Below are 26,274 nucleotides of genomic sequence, written 5' to 3' on the forward strand. Positions count from 1 at the left end.
TCCTCCTGCCGAACCAAGATGTGAATGACTAGTGAAGACCTGCCCTGAGCAAGGACGCAAAGCCGGAGCCGGGGACCATCTTCATTTGCTAAGCTTGGAGTCTGGGGAGCAGGGCCAATTAAGCATCCATCTCTTCCCCTCACAGATTTCAAAGAAATTAAGGAACAAGGAATGGGAGTCTTATGGAAATCACATTAAAAAGTAAAGCTTATCAGAGAGAGAGCCTTAGCTATGTTGCCAAATGGGTTTGCCAATCCTTCCTACTAAACTGCCCCATTCGGGCCCCAGGAAGAGTTGGACGACCAGAGGCTTCCCCACTGGGGCAGGACATGTACCTCGTGGCAGAGAAGATGCATGTGTCCTAAGGACGGGCTGCTCAGAAAGGAGGGCCTGCAGGGGCTGCTGGGAGTCAGATGACACTTTCCTTCCCCGTCTCGGACCTTTTGGATAAATTACACACACCCCGCTTCTGTTTGCAGTGAAAATGTCCTCCGGTGTACTTTTCTCCTGAGAGGTGGGTAGTCCTTCCTTCTGTGAACATGTGCAGCAGGGATCAGTCTTCCCTCTCCAAATTTTTTCTCTTAACCTATTGGACTTGATATTGTGATCAGTGGAGCTGGGGCTGTGCTGTTTCCACTCAGCAGTGTTAACCTTGGTCCCACCTGGTAAAGCTACTGTAGGTATAAACATGGTTTTGTAGCATGTTCTCCAGGGATCATTCTCTGGGAGCTGTTTGGCTTCTGTCCCTAGATTGCTACCTTGGTTCCTACCAAGAGTGAGGGCATGAAACATACTAAAGGGAATATAGGTAAGGTAAGTACTCTCATCCAGGCCTGAGTTAGATGTCGGTCTTAAGGGTGTCTGTCCCCTGAGAAGGATTATGGAACTGCAGAAAGACAAAAGTATACAAGATTTCTTTGAACAAGAAATACTTTTGGTAGATAGACCCAAAACTTACTGCATTTGAAGCATCTAATAAGAACCTGGTGACCTTGTTCAGCAGGGCCTTCATCTATTAGAAAAAAGTCTGACACTTGTAGATGAGGCCACAGTAGCTGCTGTAACTAGCTACGATTTTTTTTTTTTTTAGTGTCTTAGATGGGGTATAACCTAAACTATCCATGTAGGCTGAGCCAGAGCTCCCATTTCTCCACATGGCCTCACAAGGCCACAGCTTGTGACTTGTTTCTCAGGCTTCCTAGGCTATGTACCATGGCTTTGGGGGTTAGCGGACCCATTAAATAACCTCTATTCTCTCCTTTTGAATGTGATCCGATTAAGGTATAAGAAATAGGAACCAGACAGTTGGAGATCAAATAGCAGCTGGTTAGAGAAGATTTAAATCTGTGGTGAAGTGGACTTGCACACAAGTCCCTCTATCACTCCTGCCATAAAACTGCCCCTCCCAGGCCAGGACTCAGCTGTGCATCCAGCGGGGCGGGTGCTCAGCTCCTGACGGAGGCAGGCGATGCTCTGGGCCTCAAGGAGCCTGACTCTTGCTCTCTTCCTCCAGTCACTACAAGAGAAGGCTGAGCAAGGTATAGGAGAGAGATCAAGTGTCCCTTGTGAGAAGTGGAAAGCACCTTCTCTCTGGAAGGAAGAGTGAGGGCGTATGGTTCCTCCAAACCTAGGATTAATTTTAGAGTATCAAACAAATTAAAGGCTATTCTTTATTTCAAAAATATTTTGTATTGGAGTAGAGAACTTCATTTTTTTTTTTTTTCTTTTTGAGCATGAGGCCTCATGTTTTGTCTTAATATTCTTGGCACCTGGCACAGAGTCTGGTAATTATTTGTTGCTTGAATGATATTTAGGACAATTTTTTTAATGTTTAACCTAATGGTTTCCAGACTTGGAAAAAGTAGGGCAGTAAAGTGACATGTAAAAGAATATGCAGCACTAATAACTTTTTATTTTACCATGTAAGGATGTTAAAAAAAAATAGCTACTACCTCAAACATCACCATAACTTCAAGAAACAAAATATTTTAATATAAAAAGTAGGACGAACACGATCTTAGAATTAAGGATGAAGGTAGTTTTGTGTCCTTACACACACACGCGCCTAAGTTGTGCTTTTTTTTCTCAATTTGCCATCAGCCAGGAGAAATGTGGTCATGGTCTGGTATGGAGAAACCTCAGATCCCTCTGGGTTGCAGCCAGACTTGAGAGATGTCTTAAGAGCCACTTGGTGTGTTCTCACTCTTGGCTTGTTGTTTTTCTCTGAGCAGAGCTCTATCAGAAAAAATTGTCTCCGTCCTGCCAAGAATGAAGTGTCCACACCAGCTGGAGCCCCACCAGATCCAGGGGATGGATTTTATTCACATATTTCCCGTTGTCCAGGTAAGAGCATCTGTGGGGTTTCTTGTCCTCTGAACACTGGAATTCCTGTAACGGGTCTGGCTCTTGGGCCGTCTGGCCTAGATCCTGGATCTGATGGGTGTGGTATGGATTTGGTGGCAGCAGAACATGAGGACGCCCCTCAAAACGTTGCCGGTACTCAGTCTACCCTAGTTTCACACCATCACCTGTTCTGATCTTTGAATGTTTCCATTAGTAGCTTTTCATTGCCCTTCTGGTAAAGATGGAAGCCCATAGCCCCCCATCGCACCCCATGCGCTGGTTCCCTTTGACCTCTCCAGCCTCAGTTTATTCTTTGCTTTTCTTTGTTCTTTCTATTCTAGCCCCTCTGACTTTCTTTCAAATTTCCTCATACACACTGTGCTTCCTCCTGTCACGGGGCCTTCCAGGGTGGGAAGGTCTTCCCTTCTCTCCTTACCTTTATCTTCCAGATCTCAGTTCCACCAAGCCTTCTCAAGAAAGCTTCCCTTGACTGCCAGATCTAGAGCAGGTTCCTTTGCTATATCCTCTAATACGGCATATTCCCTACCCTCACAGGAATCTTCCTCACTGCAGTTTGTGACTGTGTCCATTCAGTGTTTGGTTATTTGTACGTCTCTCCCATCAGACTGTAAGCTTCCTGAGGGCAGGTACCATGGCTGTCCTGCTTGCTCTTGTGTCTCCGGCACCTCTTGGAATGTCTGGCACTTTGTAGGCATTCAGTCCTACAAAGGACTAAATTTCTAACAGGAGACTTATCTCCACCCCGGCTTTTCCCCAAGGCCCTGTGATTAAGTGGCCGTGCTGTACAAGTCCCTGTATTCTGTGCGGTTCTTGTGTCTCAGCCCCTCCTCCAGGCACCACAGAAAGAGGAGGAGCAAAAGGACTTACCTTTGTTGCCTGCTGTGTGGACAGTACTTTGCCTCGGATCCTAATAGAGTTCTTTGAAGCATCTATTGTAATCCCAGTCTTACATCTGAGGAAAGTGAGACTCGGAGAGGATAATCCATTTGCTTAAGGGCAGAGAACTAGTGAGTGGAGAGGCAGATTCCTCTAAACTCCTTGTCTTTAAGCCTGTACTTTCCCCTCCACCACCACGCAGCCACCCAGAGGAAAGCCGCACAGCCCCTGCTAGAGAGGTTTTGTGATTCTGTTAAGATTATGTAGTGTAGCAGTTAAGAGCCTGGACTCTGGAGACTTCCTGGGTTCACATCTTGGCTCTGCCACTTTCTAGCTGTGTGATCTTGGGCAAATGACTTAACTTCTTACCTGATAAGTAGAAATAATAATAGTACCTACCTGATGGGATGAAAGCTGAGCAAGTTAGTATGTGTAAAGCACTTGATTGAAGGGCTGGCACCTTTCAGTAAGTGCTTTGTAAGTGTTATATATTTGTTTCTGTTGTTGTTACTGCTATTGGGAATCTTCCCCTGCACTAGACTTCAAATCAAATATGTTGAAATTTATAACTGAAATTTGTAAATTTGAGGCTAGGACTTTAACTCAGGATTTGACTTGTTTGTTTGTTAGGGGATGGTACCCAATCATCTTGTGAAAGTAAAAAATAAGGAGTCTGTGTAGATTCTTACAGAAACCTCCAACCCCATCATACTGTGAAGTCGTTGCCTTTTCCCCTGAAGCCTGGGTCTCTAGTGACTAGACCTTACTCAAAACTATGCTAGAACTTTGAGGACCAAAACCCTAGTCCATATATGAGAAGGGGGTGAAAGGGAAGTGATTGTCTACAGTTGGTTTGGGCATTTTGAGTATCTAATGTTTGTGTTGTGAGCGGAATGTCGGAGGGCTCCCTGTCTGGATGTGAGAGCCTCGCTAATGGTTACCCCATATCTTAATTTCGTGGATCTGTAAAATTTTAAAGCGCAAATAGAGGCTGACCTGTGGTTGCAACCTGTATTTTGGCAGGAAGGGACGTTTTTAAAGGCAACAATTATTTTGCTTTCTTTACCATTTCCTAAAAGAAAGGCCATTTAACTCTCACTCTCAGAATAAAGGACAGTCCTTCAAATGGAATACATGTAGCCCTATGAAAAACTCGCCACATGCCTGTAGTTTTCTGTTTTGCCAGACACCAGTGAAAGAGCAGTCGTGGACCAGCCACTGGGAACCACTGAACTGGTTGTCTTGTGTGGGACTAGAGGTCCACCACCCTTGTTCGCGCTGTTCAGCACAGCTGTGGTGACACTCTCTGAATGCAACCAGGAGGAAAGAAGAGCTAACTTCCGGCTACTGGTAGTTCCAGGTCACATCTTTTTCTCCCATGTGGGGCACGTGAATCCTGTGAGGGTAGGTATTTTTCTCAAATGCTAGGGGCTTGTGGCAGAGCTCAGCTGTCCTAGAGGTTCCCTCCGCAGCCCTTCATGCTGGGAACTCCAAAACACAGCGGTCGAGTCTCTAAGGAATCCTGTGAATCAACGGGCTTTGCCTTCCTCATCTGAGCATGTTCTCCAGGATCCAGCCAAGTTACAACTCAGTGTCGATCTAATTAACAGAGGCAGATCTGAAAAGCCAACAGCAATGAAAGGCCAGAAACTGGATCTCCCAATGGCAAAGCAAAGCAGAGTGAAACTGAGCTGAACAGTGACTCAGCCTCCTTAGATGTCTGGGGCCGGTGCTGGGGTACAGGTGAGGGGCTGGAGTAGCCCCAAATGCCGTCTGATTTTCTGCCCCTGCCCTTCTGGATTTTAGTCAGTGCCTGAGGTCACTGTTTGGAGGTGGGGTGGAGTGGAGTGATGGAAACAAATGGAAGATACTAGCAACAAAAGAATACTCCTCATGGAATTATTTGCAGCCACTGGTCTCCTGGGCAGCTGCTTCCTAAGTGTGTCCTTTACTTGAGCTGGCCGCCCTCCCTGAGCGCGCATTCCTGCCGTCCCCGCAGGAGCCCTGCGCCATGTGCATGTGTCTGAACCTTGCCACGTGTGGCCATGCCCTGGGGAAGCACAGCGACTGTCCGGAAACTGCTCCTGAGATGTAGTAGCTCTCTCTGGAGAGAGGATGGCATCCCTCCATAAAGTTCTTTAGTAATAACGGGAATGAATGAAGAGTCAGGAGGAGAAGCAAAGGTTCTTTTTGTACTTCGCATTCTCACCCTCAGAGCGCCTGGGCCTTCCACAGGTTGTGGGGTGTGGGTGTGTGCACGTGTGTGTTTCAGTTCCCTGGAGTTGTAAGTCAGCGGACACGAGGAGAGGCTCCTTGTGCGTATCAACCCCGTACACCTAGGAAACATGGCGTGAAGCCCAGACGTGCAGTGTCCTGATGTGGCCGGCAGCTGTGTGGCTTGCTGGCTGTGGATCGGTGGGCGGATCGTGTAGTCTCTCTGAGCTTCTGATTCTGTAAAACGCGGCCAGTGCCAATTCCCTTATAGTGTTGGGTGGATTCGAGAGCTATGCTGTGAGTGCCGAGCTACCCTGAAGCCTAGGGCTTGTACTCAGCACACCTGGTTTCAAGTCTGAATGTTGGGGGGATTTTTTTCCACCTATCAAACGAGGGTTACACTAGGCATTCTCACTGGTTCCCTTCCCTTCCTCTGGTCTGTGGTGCGAGCAGCACGGGAAGGAGAGAGCTCCAGTGAGATCCGCCACTGGGCGCAGCAAGGTTTGGGAGACAGCTCTGTCTGTGTCGGGCTCCAGGTGTTCACAGAGCTGTCTAGCACTTGTGTTTCGTTTGCTCCCACAGTTGCTCTGTGACGTGAAGGGAACTGATACTCTCACCTCCTCTTTAGCAGAGAGGGAAACTGAGGCCTGGGCACCTGAAGCAAGGCTCGAAGGCTCCTGCATGGCTGTCCGCTCAGGTGCCCCCAGATCTCAGCCTCCAGACACCCAGCGGCTGCTTTTCCTGCAGGGCAGTGTGTGTTGATGGTTATTCGTCGCCTGGGCAGTTCACGTTCTGTGATTCGGGCGCAGGACCGGTGCCGTCTCTGCGTCGGCCTTTACCGCGGTGTGTCTCATCCCTATCAGCTCAATGTTTCCTCACTTTCTTCCCCAGTGGCTGGTGAAACGAGCCATAGAAACAAAAGAAGAGATGGGTGACTACATCCGCTGCTACTCCGTATCCCAGTTCCAGAGAACCTACAGTCTCCCTGAGGTCCGTGCTCTTTCCTCGTCCAGCTGAGAAGCTGAGTGCACCGTGAGGGACCCCGGGAGGGCGCAGAGTGCACTCAGGCTCCCCTGCACTCCCGCCGGCCCCCCCCGGATCAGCCCTGAGACTGGGCCTCCTGCCTCATTAGAAGTGCCTGTTTAAATGGGCACTGAGTTTCCAGCCCTACAGTTTTGTCCTTGTCTCTCAATTGTGGTACTTGATCTGGACCTTTTGTGAAATTACAAGAGCGTGAGTATATCTTTGTAGAGTCACATGAAGGTTTTCGAGAGACCCCCCTGCTTGGGACGCACCTAGAGTCACAGTTGAATAGTCGTCACAACAGCAATACTGGCTGACCACTGTCGGACGCTACCTTCCAGTCACGGCACATCTCACGCCTTCTGCTTTTTCATCCTCATGGCTGCTCCCTGAGATAGGCGGTGTCATCCCCGTTTTGCAGGTGGAAACGCTAAGCCTTAGAGGTTCGGTAACTTGCTGAGGTTTCAGAGCTCATAAGGATCTGAAGTGAGAACGCTTGTCTTCACCACTACACTCTGTGGTCCCCCTTTTTCTCACCGGCTATAGGGATCTGTTTTGCAGCCCTCGGCAGAGGCCCTAGCTTTTTCCCATGCAGGATATATTCCAATTTGTTAGAAAACTGAGACTTCTTCAGGCAAAGTTGTGATGAGAAGTCAGTTTATAAGACGGACTGCTGAGCAGTCCAGCTGAGTTTCAGTCTTTACTCAGGAAGATTTGTTTCATCCCTGTGTCTTCTTGTCTTGCAGGATGATGACTTCATCAAGAGAAAAGAAAAGGCCATCAAGACAGTTGTTGACCTCTCGGTGAGTTCCCTGCCCGAGTTCTTCTGTAAGGGAAGAACATAGGGTCATAGCCTCCAAGTAGCCCTTTGAGTTAAATCACAGAAGCCCCTACCCCCCGAGGTTTCTATCTGCTGGGTTGCCCAAGAGCTGACCTCAGGTGCACACGTGAGGGAGGCCCTGCCTGCTGTGCGTCCCCGGTGTCCGAAGCCAGCGTTCAGGGTAGCACGTGCCACAACCACTGCCCTGTGTTTCCCTTAGTTCCAGTTTTCCAGACCCGAAGCCCTTCCTCATTTGTGCCAGTGGCAGCTGTAAACTTCACGTAGCTCCAAAGAGCAGACGACGAACTAGAGCTGATGCATTGAGGTGACCACCGCCATGACGGCTTCGGAGAGGCAGAGTAGCTTCTGAGCTTTGTGTGGGAAACTCTGGGATGGCCTTTGTCCCCAAGCACAGTGTATCTTAACCACAGGGTCTGCACTCATGTGCCCACTTCCCCAGTGCAAGGGCCAGAGGAGAGCTTTGGGCCTTTTCAAAACACTCTGGGCCAGAGCCCAGCAGAACCTTGTCAGTGCTACCCTCTCCTCACCCCCCAGCCTTCCTACTTGAGCTGATGGGAATGGAGCCTCAATGCCTGGGTGTAAATTCACTTTCTTTAGAAAATAACGTCTAGAGTTATTCTGCATTTTTTTTTTTTTTTTACTTTTAAGAATAAATGTGTGGTCTCCCCAGGTGATTACTGTGAAAAAAATAACAGTAGTTTGATGATGAAAGACATGAAATGCTCATTTAAAACAAAAAAGCCTTTGTCAGTTTATGGTTGTAATTTGTATCTTTTCCACAATTCCATTTTGGAAATGGGAGAAATGGAAAACCTTTAACATAGCTACACTCTGAAGCCAGATGCTGTTTTCAGATTTGGTGGCAGTATTAAATAATAATACTAAGAGGACATGATAGAACAGCAAGTAATTTTTTTCCTGGTTGTGAGGTAGATGTTCAGTTTAGAACATCTTTAAAGTTTTCTTTAAAAAGATTGATAGATGAGAGGAAGAAAATCAACCTTAATCTAACAACACAGAAGCAGCCACTTGTGATGCTTGGACATATTTCTTCTATGTTTTTAATGTGTATTTTTATAGTGAATTAGAATTATACTTTGAATGTAATTTTGTAGGTTTTTTTCCACTTACCAATATAGAGTCTTGTGTGCTGTTAAAGATTCCTCCTGATCGCATTTTCATGACAAATAATAACCAATTGGTTGTATGTGCTGTTGCTTTCCCTTGTTTTAAATGATGCTTCATTTCCGGAAAGACCTGAGAATTAGGTCACAGCATTACCTCTGATACAGGGAGCTGGGGAGCCAGTGGCAGGAGAGGAAGGGAAATTCTCTTTTCCCTATAAACTCTGTACTATTTGGATTTTTATACTAAGTCTGTGTATTACCTATTCAAAAACAATAATGTAAAAACTATTTAATTTGTTTTAATTAAGAAGCTGTAGGAAGTTTATTTTTCCAAATTACAACTACAGGCATATATTACTGTATCAAATCTTATAAAATCCAATTCTTTTTTTTTTTGATATTTTCAGCATGTTGTTTTATTTTATTTTATTTTATTTTATTGGCGTATAGTTGCTTTACAACTTTGTGTTAGTTTCTGCTGTGCAGCAGAGTGAATCAGCTATACGTATACATATATCCCCTCTTTTTTGGATTTCCTTCCCATTTAGGTCACCACAGAGCACTGAGTAGAGTTCCCTGTGCTGTACAGTAGGTTCTCATTAGTTATCTATTTTATACATACTATCAATAGTGTAAAAAATATTTAATGTTTAATTGAATATCTTCATGTGCAAATCTCACTTGGAGCCCTGGGTAGAGAGTGAGAAACATTACATTTTTTGGCTGTATCACCAAGAATAAAAGGCCAGTGTAGCTGTTGATCAAACTGGGCCTGATGTCTCTTTACCTATTAAACATTTCAGGCCTCTAGAGACCCATTATTTCTTCTTCTCGTTTGTAACGGGGTTTTTAAAGATAATCGTCTTCTGCTTGGCAATATGACTTAAATTCTTAATGGAATTTAAGGAGATAATGACAGTGACAAATATATAGTGCCCAAACATTGTTCTAAGCATTTATATATAACTTACCTAGTGCTCACCACAACCCTATGAAGTAATAGTATTTTTTTTTTTGACAGGTGAGGAAACTTAAGGCACAGATCAGTTATGTAGGTTGCCCTAGGTCACATTGGTGATGATGGAGCCAGAATGCAATAAAATGCTAGATAAAATGCCATTTGCAGCTCATTAGAAAATAATATCAAGATAAAGGAAAATGGAAAAAAAATTGTAGGTCTCTGATAATAGTTCAAATTGCTTAGTTTATTTCCTTTTCTTATGTGTGAACTTACTCCTTGGTTGACTGTCAATACATTTGCAACAGGAATGATAAAAAATTTTTTACGGATGGCCAGAGCTGGCCTTTGGGTTTTGTTTGTTTGTTTTCTTCTTTCTCCATCTACTGAAAATACTCCCCCATTTCTAGATGCTGTCTTCTTAGGTTTCTGAGCTGAGCTCTGCTGCCATTAACTTCCATCCTTCCCACCCACCACTTCTGCACACGCTTGCTTGCGGCCTTGGAGTGAGGGTCCCAGGAGCTTGTCAGAGACTCCGGGCTCCATGTCCCTGTCTTCTTCTTGTGAGTCAGTGTAAGACATGGAACAGCTTGCTGGGTTTTGTTTGCTGTCACTCTCTCCAAGCAGAGTCCGTCCCCTCGTAAAGGGAATAAAGTCTTTCCTAGGTGACCAGGGTGTGGCTCTTTGCAAGTCTTAGTTTCTCAAGAATGTTTTCTTCTCCTTCCAGCCTCTCCCCAGTTCTGCCCTTCAGATGTCTCATCACTGTTTCTTACTGCCCCTTACTGACAAATGTAGAATCCCAAATTTAAACTCTGAATGGTAAATTAAGGATTAAAATTCGGTCTTACATACAGCGCCAGGTTTCTAGAGCCAGCCTTTTATAAAATATGCATGTAGCTGCCGGGTACTGACTGCCTTCTATGTGCTTGACATCTAATGAGGCATTTTACAAACATTATCTCATGTACTCCTCATCAACACTCAAGGACTTACGCGTTATATTTCCGTTTTATAAATCAGGAAGTTGAAACTCAGAAAGGTTAATAAGTTCCCTACACAGTTGCGGAGCTGAGAAGAGGCAGCCAGGTTTTCATTTTACATCTGGCTCCTCAAACACAGCAGGTTTTGGTGCTTCTCTAGTTTTCTCACTCTTCACCTGGTCTCTCATTTCCTACGTATCCCTGACACTGATTTGGCCATAATGTTTCTGACTGATTTCAGGACCCTGGGGTATTATTTGTCAGGGTCCCAGAGACTCAGATGCATGCAGAGTGGTTGGGTGCTCTGCCCTTGTGAGGGCATCTACTCTGCCTTTGCCCTTTTGAAGACCATTTGTCCAGCTGGAGAATGGGTGCCAAGTGGAGATTGTCCCGTTGTCTTTTTTTCCATCTATTAACAAGTTATCATTGTGCCTCAGCAAGCAAACTTTACTTACTCTTGTTTACATATCTTTTTAAAAATAAATATTAAACATTTTAATATTTTTCAAAAAGTTTTAGCTTATAAGAATATAAGCTTGTCTTGTCTTTAGCCATCTTTGTAGGACTATTCCAATTTTTTGCATTCATCCTTGGTTATGTAGCTCATCTATTTTTTTGATGCATGATTTTTTGTTTTACGAAAGGTTATTTTTCTTTCATACTACTACTGTAGTAATAATGAAAAATTAGGAAATGGAGAAAAAGTACAAAGACTAGATCACCCATGATACCACCAGCTAGGGATAACCACTGTTATTCCAGGTAGGAAATATATAGTTATGGATATCAATATAGAAAATTAGAGATCACAAAAAATGACATGATACTACATATTCTGTTTTGTTGTGTGGTTATTTTGCTCCACAGTATAATCAAGGATATATTTCCATGCCAATAAATATACCTCCGTAGCATTTTTAGTGGCTGTACATTATGCATTGTGTGGTACTCATTTAACTAGCTTAGTTTGTTTTTTTGGGGTTTTTTTGGTTTTGTTTTGTTTTGTTTTGGCTATTATGTAGGACATCCCCACAGCTAAATTTTTTCTTTTATCTTTAATGATTTACTTGGGTTGCATTCCATGAAGTGGAGTTGGTTCAGAGGTTATGCCTCAATCTGTTAGTACCTCTTGCCAGATTGCCTGGCAGAAAGGCTGTTGTGTGAACTTTTAACTTCTGAGCTCATCACCTTCCAGTGTTCTCTCTTTCTGCCTTGGCCTCATTTTTCTTCCTCCTGGGGATTATTCCCAGTACCTCTGCCTCTCCTTTGAAATGTGTTCTTTTCTTGACTTCTCCATATCTCGTTTTCACAGAATAGGTGGCCGCTTTGTAGAAGGCCTGCTTGATGGGAGGTGGTATTTTCAAAGGACATAAGAAAATGAAACTATTGCCCAGGACAGGCGTCCCCTTACCCTTCCACTTTCGCATCATAATCATAATCGCTCAGTTGTCTCACCTAATGTGCTGTTATACAGCCTACTTCCTCCTTTTCTGAACTGTCAGCCTTCCATATTCATGAAGTATCTGACCTGTGCAGTGAGGTCTTTCAGTCTCTCTCAACCTTGAGTAAAGAGTAGCTGTGAAATTTTACCCAAAGCCCCCAAAGATACATTTGCTTACTATTTGTTGAGCATTTCTTGGTAATGTTTAGAATTTTGTATGAGAACAGAGGGGACAGAGGGAAAAAAAAAAAAGACTTCTTATTGGTCCCCTAAGAGACCAGGTCATTTAAAACTACGACTCCACTGTGTTCTTCCATAGGAAACGCTGTGAGGAGGGCCTTTCTATCCAGGACATGAAATGTAAATGTGGCAACACAAGTAAAAAAATATATATTAGTACATTTTATCAATAAGAGCAAATATGGGCTTCCCTGGTGGCGCAGTGGTTGAGAATCTGCCTGCCAATGCAGGGGACACGGGTTCGAGCCCTGGTCTGGGAAGATCCCACGTGCCGCGGAGCAGCTGGGCCCGTGAGCCACAACTACTGAGCCTGCGCATCTGGAGCCTGTGCTCCGCAACAAGAGAGGCCGCGATAGTGAGAGGCCCGCGCACCGCGATGAAGAGTGGCCCCCACTTGCCTCAACTAGAGGAAGCCCTCGCACAGAAACGAAGACCCAACAGAGCCATAAATAAATAAATAAATAAATAAAAACTTAAAAAAATAATAATAATAATAGCAAATATACACATGTATGTATATCTTAGCCCTTAATGTGTTATCAGATAACGTTAAATAGATTGACTAATCCTTACGACTCTCTCCATATACCTATTTTACAGATGGAAAACCTCAGAGGTTAAAGTAATTTGCCCCAAATCAGAGAGGTAGTAATGGGGCACGGGTTAAAATCCTGTCTGTCTGCCTCCATATATTCATTCCATAATAGTGATTGAGCACTCACTGTGTGCCAGACCGCATTCTAGGGTATGAGGTGAAAGCAGGAGCATTGCAGCTGTAAGGGATTGAAGGGATTTCGGGCCTCATCAAGGGAAGAGACGTGACGGGGGCTAGCAGTAGCACACACAGGGTCTCTGGGCGGTGCTTTGACAGGTTTGCCTGAAGGGTGGGGAGACTCTCAGTGTGCAGGCCATCCCGAGGCCTAGGTGCCGGGGCCGCCATTCAGAAGGGGAGGCGAGGAAACGAGGGAGCCTCGGCCGGGGCAGGTTAGAGAAATCTGAAGGGCAGCTGCAGCCTGGGGTCTTTATAGCCACGGGGCTTATCCTGTGTATGGTTCGCAAATGTCAGGTGCAGTTTTGCAGAGCATGCAATGTGGACAGGCTGTAAACCGCTAAACTCTGCTTAGTGGGGCCGTCTTTTAAACAGCTGGGTCTGTGGAAAGTTTGAGGTTGGTGCTGGAGGGTTTTGAGCTGTGGGTCTCAGCCTGCTGTGAAGAAGTAAACCTAGGAGTCAATATACAGAAGCCATCTTGGCTCGTGTATACAAAGCAGTGACCTCCTTCTCACCCACCGAGTTACACTGTTTGGTACAAACCCAAGGGGACCTGAGGTGGGACTTGTGCCGGACCTCAAAGAACAGAAGACAGGCCTGCACGGCGGAGCTCATGTGAAAGAGAATAGAGGAAGAACAAAGTTTAGGGGCGTCTGGAGAAAACCCTACCTCCCCAGCTAACTTTCCTACCCATAGACATGAGCATTCCCTCACTCAGTTCCCAGGGCTTCATTTCTGTGCTGGTGGTGGTTTTATTCATGTGAGAATGAAGAAAACAACCTGATTTGTCTCAGTTATAATGACTCTCTTATGGGGTGTTTCAGGGCCCTGCACTTGCTGATGCGAACATCAGCGGAGCCCCTCTGGGTGGAAGGCAGCGTTTGTTCAGGGGCTGGTGGGCGGAGGTGTGTCTGTGAGAGTAGGGTTTGGATTTGGGCTGCCAGGTGAGCCCTGGGAGAATGATATGTGCTTCCTGCTGAGTTGGGTGTGGTCTGGCCCCCTGGAGCTCTGGAGGGCAGTGGCTGCCCGTGGCTGTCTTGCTGCCCCCTGGGTATTTCCTGAAGGGGTTGCCCACCGTAACTGAGAGGCGAATTATTTAATCGCTGCTTCTTTAGTAGCAAGGTGGAGGTAATGGCATCTGCCCTGCTCCTACCTCATGGTGTAGTTATAAAATGTGAAAGGTGAGATGTATGTGCCGTGCCTTAAAGTATAAGGATAATTACACAAAGGCCAACATTTGTCATTGTTAGGCAGAATAAAAGGTCCTTGTGGCTGTCGGTTTCAGTATGCTTTTGTTTTGGAGTCAGTCCTTCTTTAGACTCCAGTTTCCTGTCTGGAGTCGTTGACTCCATGAATGGTAACCAAGGAAAGTAGCGAATGGTAACTAAGGAAAGTAGCGAATGGTAACTAAGGAAAGTAGCGAATGGTAACTAAGGAAAGTAGCGAATGGTAACTAAGGAAAGTAGCAGGTAAGCTCAGTCATATAGTGCTGCTGTAATGGTAGAGCTCCGTGGAAATTAAATCATACACAGTAACTGACGTCATATGGGTCTATTATGTTTTTCATTTCTCCATAAATCTGTTTTGTGTTATTTATAGCTTCCTATTCACATAGGCACCAGCAGCAACCTAGGAGTATTTGCGGCAGTGAGTTACAAAAACAGCCCTCCAGGGTCATCCCAGCACCTGTTTCATTCCTTTTCCACAAAATTGTTGAGATTGTATATGTTACAGAAAGGATGTTTTTCTGTGTGTTTGAAACTTTTCATAACAAAAAGTGAGATAATAATAAAGTTAACAAGAATTATCAAGAGGGGAACAATTCTAATTAGCATAAAAATACCACTGTCTGCAGAAACCTGATAGTATGCTTGTCATGGTGATGTCCAGGTAGAGATTAGGTGTGGTGAACTCCGCTAGTGGAGAAGAAAAAATCCAGGGACAAACTGGAATACCTTGCACAAACAGCTGCCTGTTTGCACCCAGAGCCCTGAGCAAATATTATTAAGGTATTGTTTGATGCCAGTTTGGCAGTCAAGAAGGACATTCATTTGGGGTAGAATGACAAACCAGGGCATCTGGGGGGTGAAGACCTACGTTAATTGAGCACCTACTACGTGCCGTGTACTTTGTTTAGGAAATATATATGTGTATATATATATATATATATATATATATATATTCAGTTTCAGAATGTGTCCTACACAAAAGAGGTCTGTGTTTCTACATTTATAAGTAAATAATACTCTAATAATTTAAAAAGTCATTGAAAGTTTAAAGTGCATTTTGTGTTTTTATAAGTTTTTTAAGGATAAACCTCAAAACACTTTTGTAAAGAGATATATATCTCTGAAGGGTTTGTATCTACTTTCCTTTTCTGGTATTGGAGTTCAAGAAATGGAGATTTCTATGCCATGAGAGAATTTTTTTTTTAAACATTCTAGGTTAGCATGTATATCTGTGATTGTTGCACGGTTTATGTCTCTGGGTGGTAGAAAGGTCTGGATATGTAGTGACTGGAAAATTTGTATTTTTTTTATGGAAAATTTTATTAAGGAATAAGAAGGATTTGAATAGAGAGATAAATCTTGCTTTTCAAGGCAAGATTCAGTATTATAGAGATGTCAGTTCTTCCCAAAGTAATGTATAAATTTGGTGTGATTCTAGTCAAAGCTCAACAGTTTTTCATAATGAACTTGACAAGCTGATGCTAGAATTCATTTGGAAGAGAAAATGTGTAAGAATAGCCAGGAAATTTGAAAAAGAACAGTGGAGACAGGATAAAGACTCATAAAGCAAGAGGAATTGAAGAGGATAATATTGGTACATGTTTTATATATATGTATATAGTTGTCATTTTAAATCAAGGAAAGGATAGACTATTAAATTGATGATGTTGGGATTCTTAATTTTCCATTCAGAGAAAAACATATATCTGTAGATACCTACTTTTCACTATACCCCCCAAAAAATTCTGAATAGATTAAAAGGTTAAATATAATCTATAAAAATAACATACAAGAGCTTTTTTTTTTTTTTTTTTTTACAGTCCCTGGGTTAGGAAGTAAGATGATTGATAAGTTTGATTGCATGAAATATTAAAATGTCGTAGGACAAAAAAACCCAACAAGATGAAACAAAGTTGACAAGCCATAGATTGGGTGGAAATATTTGCTACAGTATAAAAATCAAAGGGGCAGACTCCTTGAAGGCAGTCGCCATGTGCCGGCTGTTCTCCTGAAGGGGAGCTGTATACCCACTGCCATGGGAAAGGACTCCCGCCCCTGACAGGCTGGACCAGCCTCCTCACGCTTAGTAACTCTCTGCCTCATCCACCTCTTAGGATGCTTACAAGCCCCGTCGGAAGTACAAACGCCAGCGGGCAGCAGAGGAGCTGCTGGATGAAGAATCACGGATCCACACTACGCTTTTGGAATATGGCAGGTAACGAAGGCGGCCCAGTCTGAAGTGTCTATTTGATAAAACCATTGAAAAGGAAAGCTAACTTAAATTGCTTCATTGGAATGAACTTGGTTGGTTTTCACCTGACTGAGTTTACGGGTTTGAGCCTGTGATTGCCAACACCGGGGACTTTTCTCCCTGGTGTTGAATTAGCTCAGTTTCTGTGGGTAGCTTCTCTGATGGTGGTAGAGGCCTGATCTTTGAAGTTCCTCACCAAGCCCCCATCCCCGGCTCTGCCCTTCTCAGGGAGCTGGGAAGCCTGGGGCATTCGCAGAGGCTCAGGTGGCCTGCCCTTCATGCCCCTGCCACTTGTTAACATCTTCAGGTAAACTAAGAATTGAAAGCAATTACCGCAGTTTTACTTTGTGTCAGAGTCTAATAGTTTTGGTTCCCTGTGAAGAATTGTCCTGACCAGGAAAATAAAGAATTTAGAAGTAGTTTTGTCACTTCTTAAAAACATCTCTAATTTTTAAAGATACAGTTCTTATAGCCTCAGTTTTCAGTTACATACACACACACACACACACACACACACACACACACACACGGGAATGCTTCTCCTCGTTGAATTTTTTGCTTGACTCTGGGTATTAACCTTCCTTTGTGTCCTGAATTTTCTACTTAGGGTCACTGATTCCTTGATGTGAGTACGTCTCCTGTGCTTCTTTCCCCTCTGCTCTGAGTGATTGCGGTGTGCTGCCCTGCTCATAACCCAGCCCTCACTGGGGGGCTGGGAGTAACAGCAGTGCCACCAGCATCTCCAAGTGAGCATCTGATGGCTGCTCGCTCTAGGGTACTGGAGACAGCCAGAAGGAAATTAAGGCTTAATTGCCTCACTTCTTCCATCTCTCAGATGGAATTGCAGTTGCCACTTTTTGTTTGTATGTTCGTTTGTTTGTTTTTGAGAGAGTAATGCGGGCTCAGATCCTTTCTTCCTGAGAATGAAAGCTAGTCCGTTTCATTCAAAGGAAGTTGTGAGTTCTGGCCCCGACCTGAGCGTGAGGGCTGCCCCACAGCTCACCAGCTGATGCTACGAATTGAGCTGCTTCTGAGTCAGGCACCTCCAGACCAGCGACATAATTTGCAGGGCCCAAGCAGTGTAAAATGAAAATGCAGGGCACCTTAGGCCGCTGAGAATCATGACTAATGATTAATCATTAAGGATTTCACGACAGCGGCAACAGCCAAATGCGGGGCCCTTCGGGTGTGAGGTCCCGTGCCACTGGACGGGTTGCACGCCTTGGACACTGTGAGGGGGGCTCTCTAGCCACCCCTCAGCTGCAAGCGGGCACACGAGACTGCGCTGGTCCGGGCGAGCCAGAGCTGGAGAGGCAGCCTCTGTGAGTGTCACGTTCCGGAGCCAGAGAAGACTTAGGGAAGTGTGGTTTTTAGTACTTTGTATTGTTCATACCTCCATTTTTTCCAATATCCAGTACGTGTCTCAGAACTAGCCTTAGCTCTTATTGGTGGGATCATGCTGACTCCTGATTTCTGAGCCTGGGGTGGGTGTTTGATGAAGCCTTTTTTTGTTTGTTTTTTAGGAGATGGGGTTATTTTGCCTTTTTTTTTTTTTTTTTTTTCAAGCTTTTCTGGTAAGGAGAGGGTGAGTTTATGAAGGTGGAGAATTCTGATGGTTTATTCAGCTCATTCCCCTTTTTGAGAATGATGAAGACAGCATTCAGAAAGGTTAAAAAATAACCTGCCCAAGGTCAACTGCTAACTATTAAGAACTAGTAAGAGCCTCAAACTGGGACTTGAACTCAGGTTTGCTGGACTCCAAAAACATGTCATCGTTATTATCTACAAATGTTGTTTGAGCCTCTGGTGAGAGTTTGGTTCTTGATTTTAGGAAGACAGGCCCAGCCTTGGTTGTTTGATCTGAGACTGAACAACCAGAGAGTGGTTATTACAACTGACAGAGCAAATGGGATAAAACTTATAGCCCCAAGAAGTGTTCTTTTATTCCCCTTCCTTGGGAAGGCTGCTCCCCTCCTTTCTGTCTCTCTTACTCTTCCCTTAGGGTTTTAAGTCAATACTCTCCACTGCTTGATATCTCTCCCATTCGATGAGTATTACATAACAATGTCTTTATGAAGGACTTTGAACAGTTTGTCTCATGTAGAAAACAGTAAATGTCAACAGTTAGGTGCTGTCACCACCAACACCATCATCATCACCATCACTATCATCACCATCATCATCATCACCATCATCTTTATCTTCATCTTCCTCACCATCACCATCACCATTATCATCACCACCATCACTATCATCTTCATCTTCATCTTCATCATCACCATCACCTTCATCTTCCTCTTCATCACCATCACCATCACCATCACCGTCACCATCACCATCATCATCATCATCACCACCATCACTATCATCCTCATCTTCATCATCACCATCACCACCATCATCTTCATCACCATCACCATCACCATCACCATCATCATCATCACCACCATCACTGTCATCCTCATCTTCATCATCACCATCACCTTCATCTTCATCTTCATCACCATCACCATCACCACCATCATCTTCATCACCATCATCCTGAGCAGCGGCAGTTTTCAGTTCTCAAATGCCCTTAAATGTGACCTTTAGATTCAAATGAGGAGCCTAACCTCAGCCTCTCCTTTCAGTTCTCCTGTCCCTATGTTCTCATTACCCCCAGCTCTAGCCCTCCCTCCAGCCCCTTTGTGAGAAGCCTTACCCTCTTCCCTTTCCTTCCTAATCAGGCAGGGCTGGGCCCCTGCTGCCTCTGGGACTCACTGCACTCCTCCTGCCTCCCCCTCACTGTTGGGGCGTCCCTTAATTGCTCATCCCCACCTAGGAATCCTAATCCCTTATCTGTTGTCAGTGCTTCTGTTTTCCTCTTCATCTCGCCTCTTGACAAGAGGGAAAATACTTTGACTCCTAGAATAAGAAGGTCGGAAAACAGTGTTTCTTCTTTGGGGTTAGAGGTCAGTCATCAGCCTAAGCCCACAGAGCATCTGGCTTTGAGGCCAGCATCCCAGTTTCTTCTCCCTTTTTTGACTTTCAGTTGCTCAAATAAGGCTAGACTTTGAGCCTGGCCAACTATGCTGAGGACCTTACGGACTGTGTGTCTTGTTAAAAACATGTTGGGTATATTTGTTTAAATGTTATGTTGTTGGAAAAACAAGACTCATAGTTTCGATTTTAGACTTAAACACAATTGTATCTTTACAGTATTTCAGTTATATTATGGGTCCAATCAACTTTTAGGAGCTAACTTAAACAACTAAGTACACTATGAAACTGTCACTGTGGGGAAATGCATTTTAAGTGCATATGACGTGTCTCTCCCAACCTGTGTCCCCTCTGAAGGCCCATGACATGCTCATAGAGGTGTTTAGTAAATGCTTGTTGAATGAACAAAGAACAGAATCCACTGTCCTTAGTATTTAGGGCTTTTTTATGCCCCTGATTTGTTCTGGATTCCAGATGATTTGATATCTGTCTTACTTTGCCCTAGGGCAGAAAGGTAGTTAGTTTTCTAGAACTGTGACGTGCAGTATGGTAGCCAGTAGCCACGTGTGACTGTTGAGCACTTACAATGTGACGAGTATGGCTCAGGAACAGAATTTTAATAATTAAGTTAAATTTAAATTTTTTTAATGCATGCTTTAGTTATTGGAATATGTTTAAGTATGTCCGGAATAACTTGGGTATGTGAACACTAATTTAAAGTTCTAGAAGATGTACATCCTTGATGATAAAGACCAAGTCCTGGGTCTGGAGTGTGAGGAAGTGACTGGGTGGTGAGAGGGCTGGAGCTCTGTTGGTGTTGACGGTGTAGACGTCAGCCGGGTTGGCGGGTCAGAGCTAACAACGGGAAATCCAGGAGCACATTGAAGCACGTGGCACTGCATATCAGGCTGGCGCTTGAGAGGAAAGGGCCCAGCTGACAGGGCAAGAGGAAAGGTAGGTTGTAGGATAGAGCATGAAAGGATGCTCTAGGAAGGATGAAAGAGAAGTAAATGTGTTTGTAGTAGAAATAAGTTGAAGCATCTCCCTGCTCTTTGTGAGGATGAAAGGCCGCAAAAGGGTATCATGTTCTCCTGATGAGACTCAAACAGCACGGAAGAGTCTCCCAGAGATGTGGGACCAGTGAGCAAATGAGGCAGGCGTTGATAGGCAGCTGAGGACAGCTCTTTTTCGTCATGGAAGCATTGCCACTATGTCACATGGAGAAGGAAACCTTCTAGAGTCAGCGGGACTCTTCATTCAGCAAACGTTCATTAACTACGTACTATGTGCCAGTCACTGCACTAGACGCTGGGGATACAAAAGTGAATATTCATAGCAGCACTATTCACAGTCACCAAAAAGTGGAAACAAACCAGATGTCCATCAGCTGCTGAATGGACAGACAAAATGTGGTTTTTTCATACAATGGGATACTATTTAGTCATGAAAAGGCATTAAGTACTGATTCATGCTATAATATTGATGAACTTTGAAAGCATGCTAAGTGAAAGAATCCAGGCACAAAAGGCCACGTGTTGTATGATTCCATTTATATGAAATGTTCAGAATAGGCAAATCCACAGAGACAGAAAGTAGATTAGTGGTTGCCAGGGGAAGGGGATAGGGGAAAATTGGACTAACTGCTATTTATATATATTAGGTTGTGGAGCTCTTTGGGTGATGGAACTATTCTAGAATTAGACAGTAGTGGTGGTTGCACAAAATAGTGAATACACTAAAAACCACTGAAGTATACATTTTAAAATGGTGAATTTTATGTTACATGAATTATACCTCAACTTAAAAAATGTAAAGAAAAAAAAGTGAATGAAGCAAATTTCCTCCCCTCCAGGGCTCAACAGACAGATTGCACATAACACATAATTATCGTACCCCGTGGGTGTCAACACAGAAGTGCATATCTGTGTGGGCCTAACCTAGTTTTGGGTGGTCAGAAAAGTCTTCCCAGAGCCTCTGTCTTTAAGGAGAAGTAGCTGGGACCTGGGAATTGAATTACTCAGATTTAGCTGTTTACTGCTTTATTTGGAAATCTGTAAAGTTCCTGGGCCTTAGATAAGGCCCGTCTGCCTGAGGGTATGTCTTCTGCCCTGAAGGTCTCCACAGACTGAAGGCCTGGGAAACAAAAGAATACCCAGGGTGCAAGGACACTTCTAGGAGTGGGAAACTTCAGAGAGACCCTCTGTTGGTCAGTGCTCCCTGGTTCAGGACACAAAACCTTCCCACTAGTTTCAGCAGAAAGGATTGATTGCAGGGGTGGATGGGAGGAGTTAAGAGATGTGACGTAGGCTGAGCAGGGTCACTTCCCAAGTGTCACATTAGATCTGGGCTGCCTAGGATGCTGCTTCCGCCTCCATCATCAGGAAGCTAGTGAACAGCCTGTGGAGTTGGGAAGCTGGTACTGCAGCTGCTGACAAAGAAACCACCCACTTTGCCAAAATCAGAAAACCACCGTGACAGCTTCTGGCCCCAGAACCAGGTTACTTCTACTGTGATCCGCACCAGTGCAGTGAATCCTTTGTGCTTTTGCTGTCTCCTTCTCTAACTGCTACACATTGAAAACTCCAGCAAATGCATCTCATTGATGGAACCTAAGTAGTATTCAGAACCCCAGGTGCAAGAGAGTGTGGAAAATAGAGTTGTTTTTTCTCCTGCCTCCACAGTATAGAAAGATGCTAGATGTTGACTAAGCCAGTTCACAGAATCTGCCATAAGGTCCTGTACAGGATATGGGTGGATACTCAAAACATAACTTTGGTCTGCTGCACTTTGGGCCTGTAGATCTGTGCCTAGAGGATGGACACAGTGTAACCAGCAGTGACTTTTGGTCTCTCCAGTTATAAGACAACCTATTGCAAGGTCGGGTGATACTTTTGGCTTCTTGATTTCTCCATTTTCTTGGAGAAGGATGCAGACAGGCAAACAGGCAGTTGGACATGATTTCTGTCCAGGAAGTAGGGGGAACACGTACAGGCACAGGGATGGATCAGCCAGGGCAGAATGTTTGAGCAATTGAAAAGTTTCCAACCCAAACTACCCAGCCTGTAGTTTGTATCTCCTTCCGGCCCTCCCGTACCGTCAGTGGTAATTTATAGAAATCCTATGGACGCTGTTTAAACAGGGCTTGGGATCATGTTTGCAATCCCATATCAGTGGTACAAAGCTCAGAGAGGTGAAGCAATTTCCCCCATGTCACACAGTTTGCTGGCACCAGAGTGAAGACTCTAGCTAAACCCGTTGTCCTGACTTTCTACTTCCCAGCCCACCTTGTATACCAGACTCAACTGTAAACTAAGCCTGTGATTTGTCAGCAAAGTTCTAAGAAATCCTGTGCCCAAGTGTGTGTTTCCCTTCACGCTCATCACATGGCAGGCAAAGCACTGGTCCCAGATTGAGATTTTCAGATTGAAAGTGGAACTGACTTTTGGAAATGACTAAAACCATCCAAAGCAAAGTCTGGGAATGCTTCAAAGAAGAGGTGGCTTTAGAGCTGAGGTGTGAGGAGTGAATAGGAAAGTAGGAGGAGCCAGGAGAATAGCACAGTGTGTGCAGAGCTCTGCTCAGGGGCCGATGCCCAGGAGTGGGGAAAGTGACCTGCTGGCGGTGAGGCTCAGCGGTTGTTAGGCGGGGCTGTGGAAGGGAGGCCCTAGTGACAGTGCCCACAAGGGCATGTGTTCCCTGCCAGTGACAGATGTGGACCAGGCCAGCGGGAGGTTGAATAAGGGATGGGGAGGGAAGAGGGGGCATGGAGGCCCGAGACCAGGTCAGAGGCCAGCACATGACCCAGCAAGCAGGGTGAGGTGTGAGTGAGGGAAGAGCAGGAGCCCTTAATTTGTTTTTTTTAAATGGTTGCATGTGATTTTATTTCATTAAAAACTATTTAAAGGTAAGTGAGTTTGGGTGTTTTGTTCTAGGTCGAATGGTTTTTGCATTGCTTTAAAAAATAGATATTAATTAGAACCTGAAAAGCTAATTTAAACTAAAGTGCATTTGTGAGCGTCTTTGAATTTAAACTTGCGTGAAGTGAGCACACAACATTATTGGCGTCATGCTTGGATTATGTTTGAGAATAAAAAATGGGCTGGACATGAGGTTATGAAAGTAGTCATTAGAGAGCATGTTTAGCTTGAGCAAACACATTCACATATCATACAGATATTTTTAAGGCTTTTAGTGTAAACCGTGGATCTGAAATCCAGTTCCCGATTCAAAGAGTAATAATCGCACTTAAAGAGAACGTTGCACTCTGCAGGAGGAGTTCCCATTTATAGTATTTATATGGCAAATAGAATGGCGGGCCCTTTATTCGAAAACAGTGGAATATGTTTTTGGTTTAGGCACTTGAAACATGTTCTCCAGTCACCAAATAGCCTAAATTCTCTTTGGTGCTTTTCATATAAAAATCCAACTAAAATGCATGTGATCAAATTTATTTTTTTAATAGTAATTGAACTCCCCTCTTTTGTGGCTTGCAGGAGGTATGGATTTAGCCGCCAGAGCAAAGCAGAAAAGGTAAGAAAAGCTTGTCTAATGGGAAAGAATGTTTGAGAGATGCAAGTGCTCCTCCCCTTTGCCTCCGTCTGACACGGACAGGCTCCCGGCAGGGGTGGGACAGCAGGGCTCTGGTCCCTGGGCAACCCCGGGCAGCGGGGATGTGCCAGCTGCCTTTGGCCCCTGAATCTGCCTCGTGGCATCCCTGGTCTGTTGCCCCTGCAGGCCGGGGAGCTGAGGCAGCACCTCATCGTGGGGCTGGAAGTGAAGGGTGATTGGAAGTCATGACACCAGGGTCAAACAGATGGCCTGCAATAACTCTACAACTGTAGAGATGAAGTCCACTCCCAGAGCCCTGAGCACTCCTCATCTGATGAGAGAGGCCCGACACAGGTGTGAGCAGGCTGCTGGCAGTGAGAGAGAGCACAGCATGTGTTACAGGCTGGCCCTGTACTAAGACAGCCTGGTGTGGAAAAAACGGAAAGTCAAGATGGGGTTTTATAAGTTCATGAAAGAGTCTCAAGGATTTCTCTTCATTCATGTATTTTTTTTGTATGTATCAGTATTCATTCATGATTCTTAATTGTCAGCAGCAAGGCAGGCATATAAATCTTATAGTGCCAGACCGTTCCTGTGTTCAGGCCCTTTGTTCAGGGCTCTACATGTATTTTTTCACTTATTCCTCTGAACAACTCTATGAGGAGGATACTTATTTCTGTTTTTCAGGGCAGAAAGCTGAGGTTCAGAGAGGCTCAGTGATTGGTCTAAGATCACACAGCTCCTAACGTGCCATAATAAGAATCTGAACCCAGATCTGTGTGACATCAAAACCTGTCCTCTTATCCACTGCCTTTTCAATAATAACATGCTAACTAAAGTGGCCAGTGGCCTCTTAAAAAGTAGAGTCCACAGCTTGAGATCTAGTAAAACCTCTTTCCTCATTCCCCTCCTGACCCCCAGATTTTCTTGAATGAGACACCACTCCCCCTGCTGTTCTCCTGCCACCCCTCCTCTGTCCAGATCCCCCATTCCTCAGTCCTTCCGGGAAGCCTTCCCTGACCCCGGGCTCCCTCTTCTTTCTGCAGTCATTGTCTCGGTCCTTGGAGGGCACTGACGGTGACTTGGAGCATATGTTCTAAAGCCAGACTGGCTGGTTTCAAATCCTAGCTCCTCCCCTTCACTGTGTGACTTTGGTCAGTATACTTTGTTGTGCCTTAGTTCACAGCATCTGTAAAATGGCAGAAACTGCACTACCTCACAGCATTGTTGTGAAGATTAAAATATAAAGGATGTAGAATAATCCAACCCATAGTGCACATCTACTAAGCATTAACTATCATCATTATTATTATTATCATTAACAATCATTTATGCATTCATTATGACATCTTCTTTTTTGGTTTTCTTATTATTTCTTCCACATTTGTGTTTTCACTCAACCAAACAGCCATTTCCTCCAAAGCAAGGTTTTTTTTCTGGTTCTGAGTGTCATGTGGCATCTAGTGTATAAGAACTTGATGTGTATGTGTAATATGTAATTTTAAGTCTGAAAAAAATGTCTATGTATATGACTATATTCTGAAATAAGGAAATTTGGTTATGATTGGAAAAATCATGAGACACCCATGAAATATTATTCGCATTGGCCTTGCCTTATCATTCTCATGTGAGATGGCACATTTGAACTGGAAGTCTTATCCCCTGTAGATATATGCAGGTGCTCAGGCCATGCCCCAGGGTCAGTCATAGCCTTGTTATAGAAATGCATCTCAGAACTGGGATGGTCCCAGAAGGGTGTCTGAGGGCAGTCCTCTCGTTCAACCCTAGAAGACCCCAGTATCCAGAGAAGGCAAGCCTGAGGTTGCCAGCTGGTGAATGGCAAAGATGGAGCTAAAACCAAGAACCCTAGACTTGCAGCCCAGGTTTGGGGAGCAGCCGTTACTCCAGGTGTCCTGAGTGTGGTGCGGTACCTTTAGAGCTTGAGCTGCATCCACGGCCTGGAGCTTGAGCACCAGGGCAAGCAGTTTAGAGTCTTGTCCTTCAGACCAGTGGTTTTCAAACTTTGCTGACCACTCTTGGCAGTAAGAATTCTGTTTTTCATCATGGTTCAGTATACACACACACACACACACTCACACTACACACACCTGCAGATACAACCCCAAAAACAAAAGTTTCACAAAGCGGTACATAACCCTTTACTACCTGTACTACCACGCACTTGGATGTGTTGTGTTCTGTTATTTTTATTTAGTTTATTTAGGTGCCAATCGTACCTGCTAAATTACTTTCATATCCCACTAATGGGTCTCTGCTGAAAAACAGGCAGTGATCTTAAGGCAGTGATCTGCTCTTGGCAGGAATTAAAGTAGGGGAAGACCCAAGCAAAGTGTAAGGATAAGTCTGGCAAAGGTGTATGACCCGATAGGAATTGCGCCGGCGAGCAGTTCAGAAATGGAGGTGGGCACTGGGC

The 26,274-nt window shown here is 44.6% G+C and overlaps 1 protein-coding gene across 2 annotated transcripts in view; it reads left to right on the forward strand.

Annotated features, from left to right (window-relative positions):
• The window catches only part of CCDC93 (coiled-coil domain containing 93), an 87,259-nt gene that overhangs the window by 10,294 nt on the left and 50,691 nt on the right, over window positions 1-26,274 (forward strand). For both annotated transcript variants that reach the window (XM_061183230.1, XM_061183238.1), the window contains exons 4-8: window positions 2,232-2,343; window positions 6,346-6,444; window positions 7,224-7,280; window positions 16,177-16,277; window positions 23,786-23,822. In XM_061183230.1, coding sequence (XP_061039213.1) covers window positions 2,232-2,343; window positions 6,346-6,444; window positions 7,224-7,280; window positions 16,177-16,277; window positions 23,786-23,822 — 406 coding nt within the window. The remainder of the gene's footprint in view (window positions 1-2,231; window positions 2,344-6,345; window positions 6,445-7,223; window positions 7,281-16,176; window positions 16,278-23,785; window positions 23,823-26,274) is intronic.

This window comes from Eubalaena glacialis, chromosome 1 (genome assembly GCF_028564815.1).
Source record: "Eubalaena glacialis isolate mEubGla1 chromosome 1, mEubGla1.1.hap2.+ XY, whole genome shotgun sequence".
Classification (NCBI taxonomy): Eukaryota; Metazoa; Chordata; class Mammalia; order Artiodactyla; family Balaenidae; genus Eubalaena; species Eubalaena glacialis.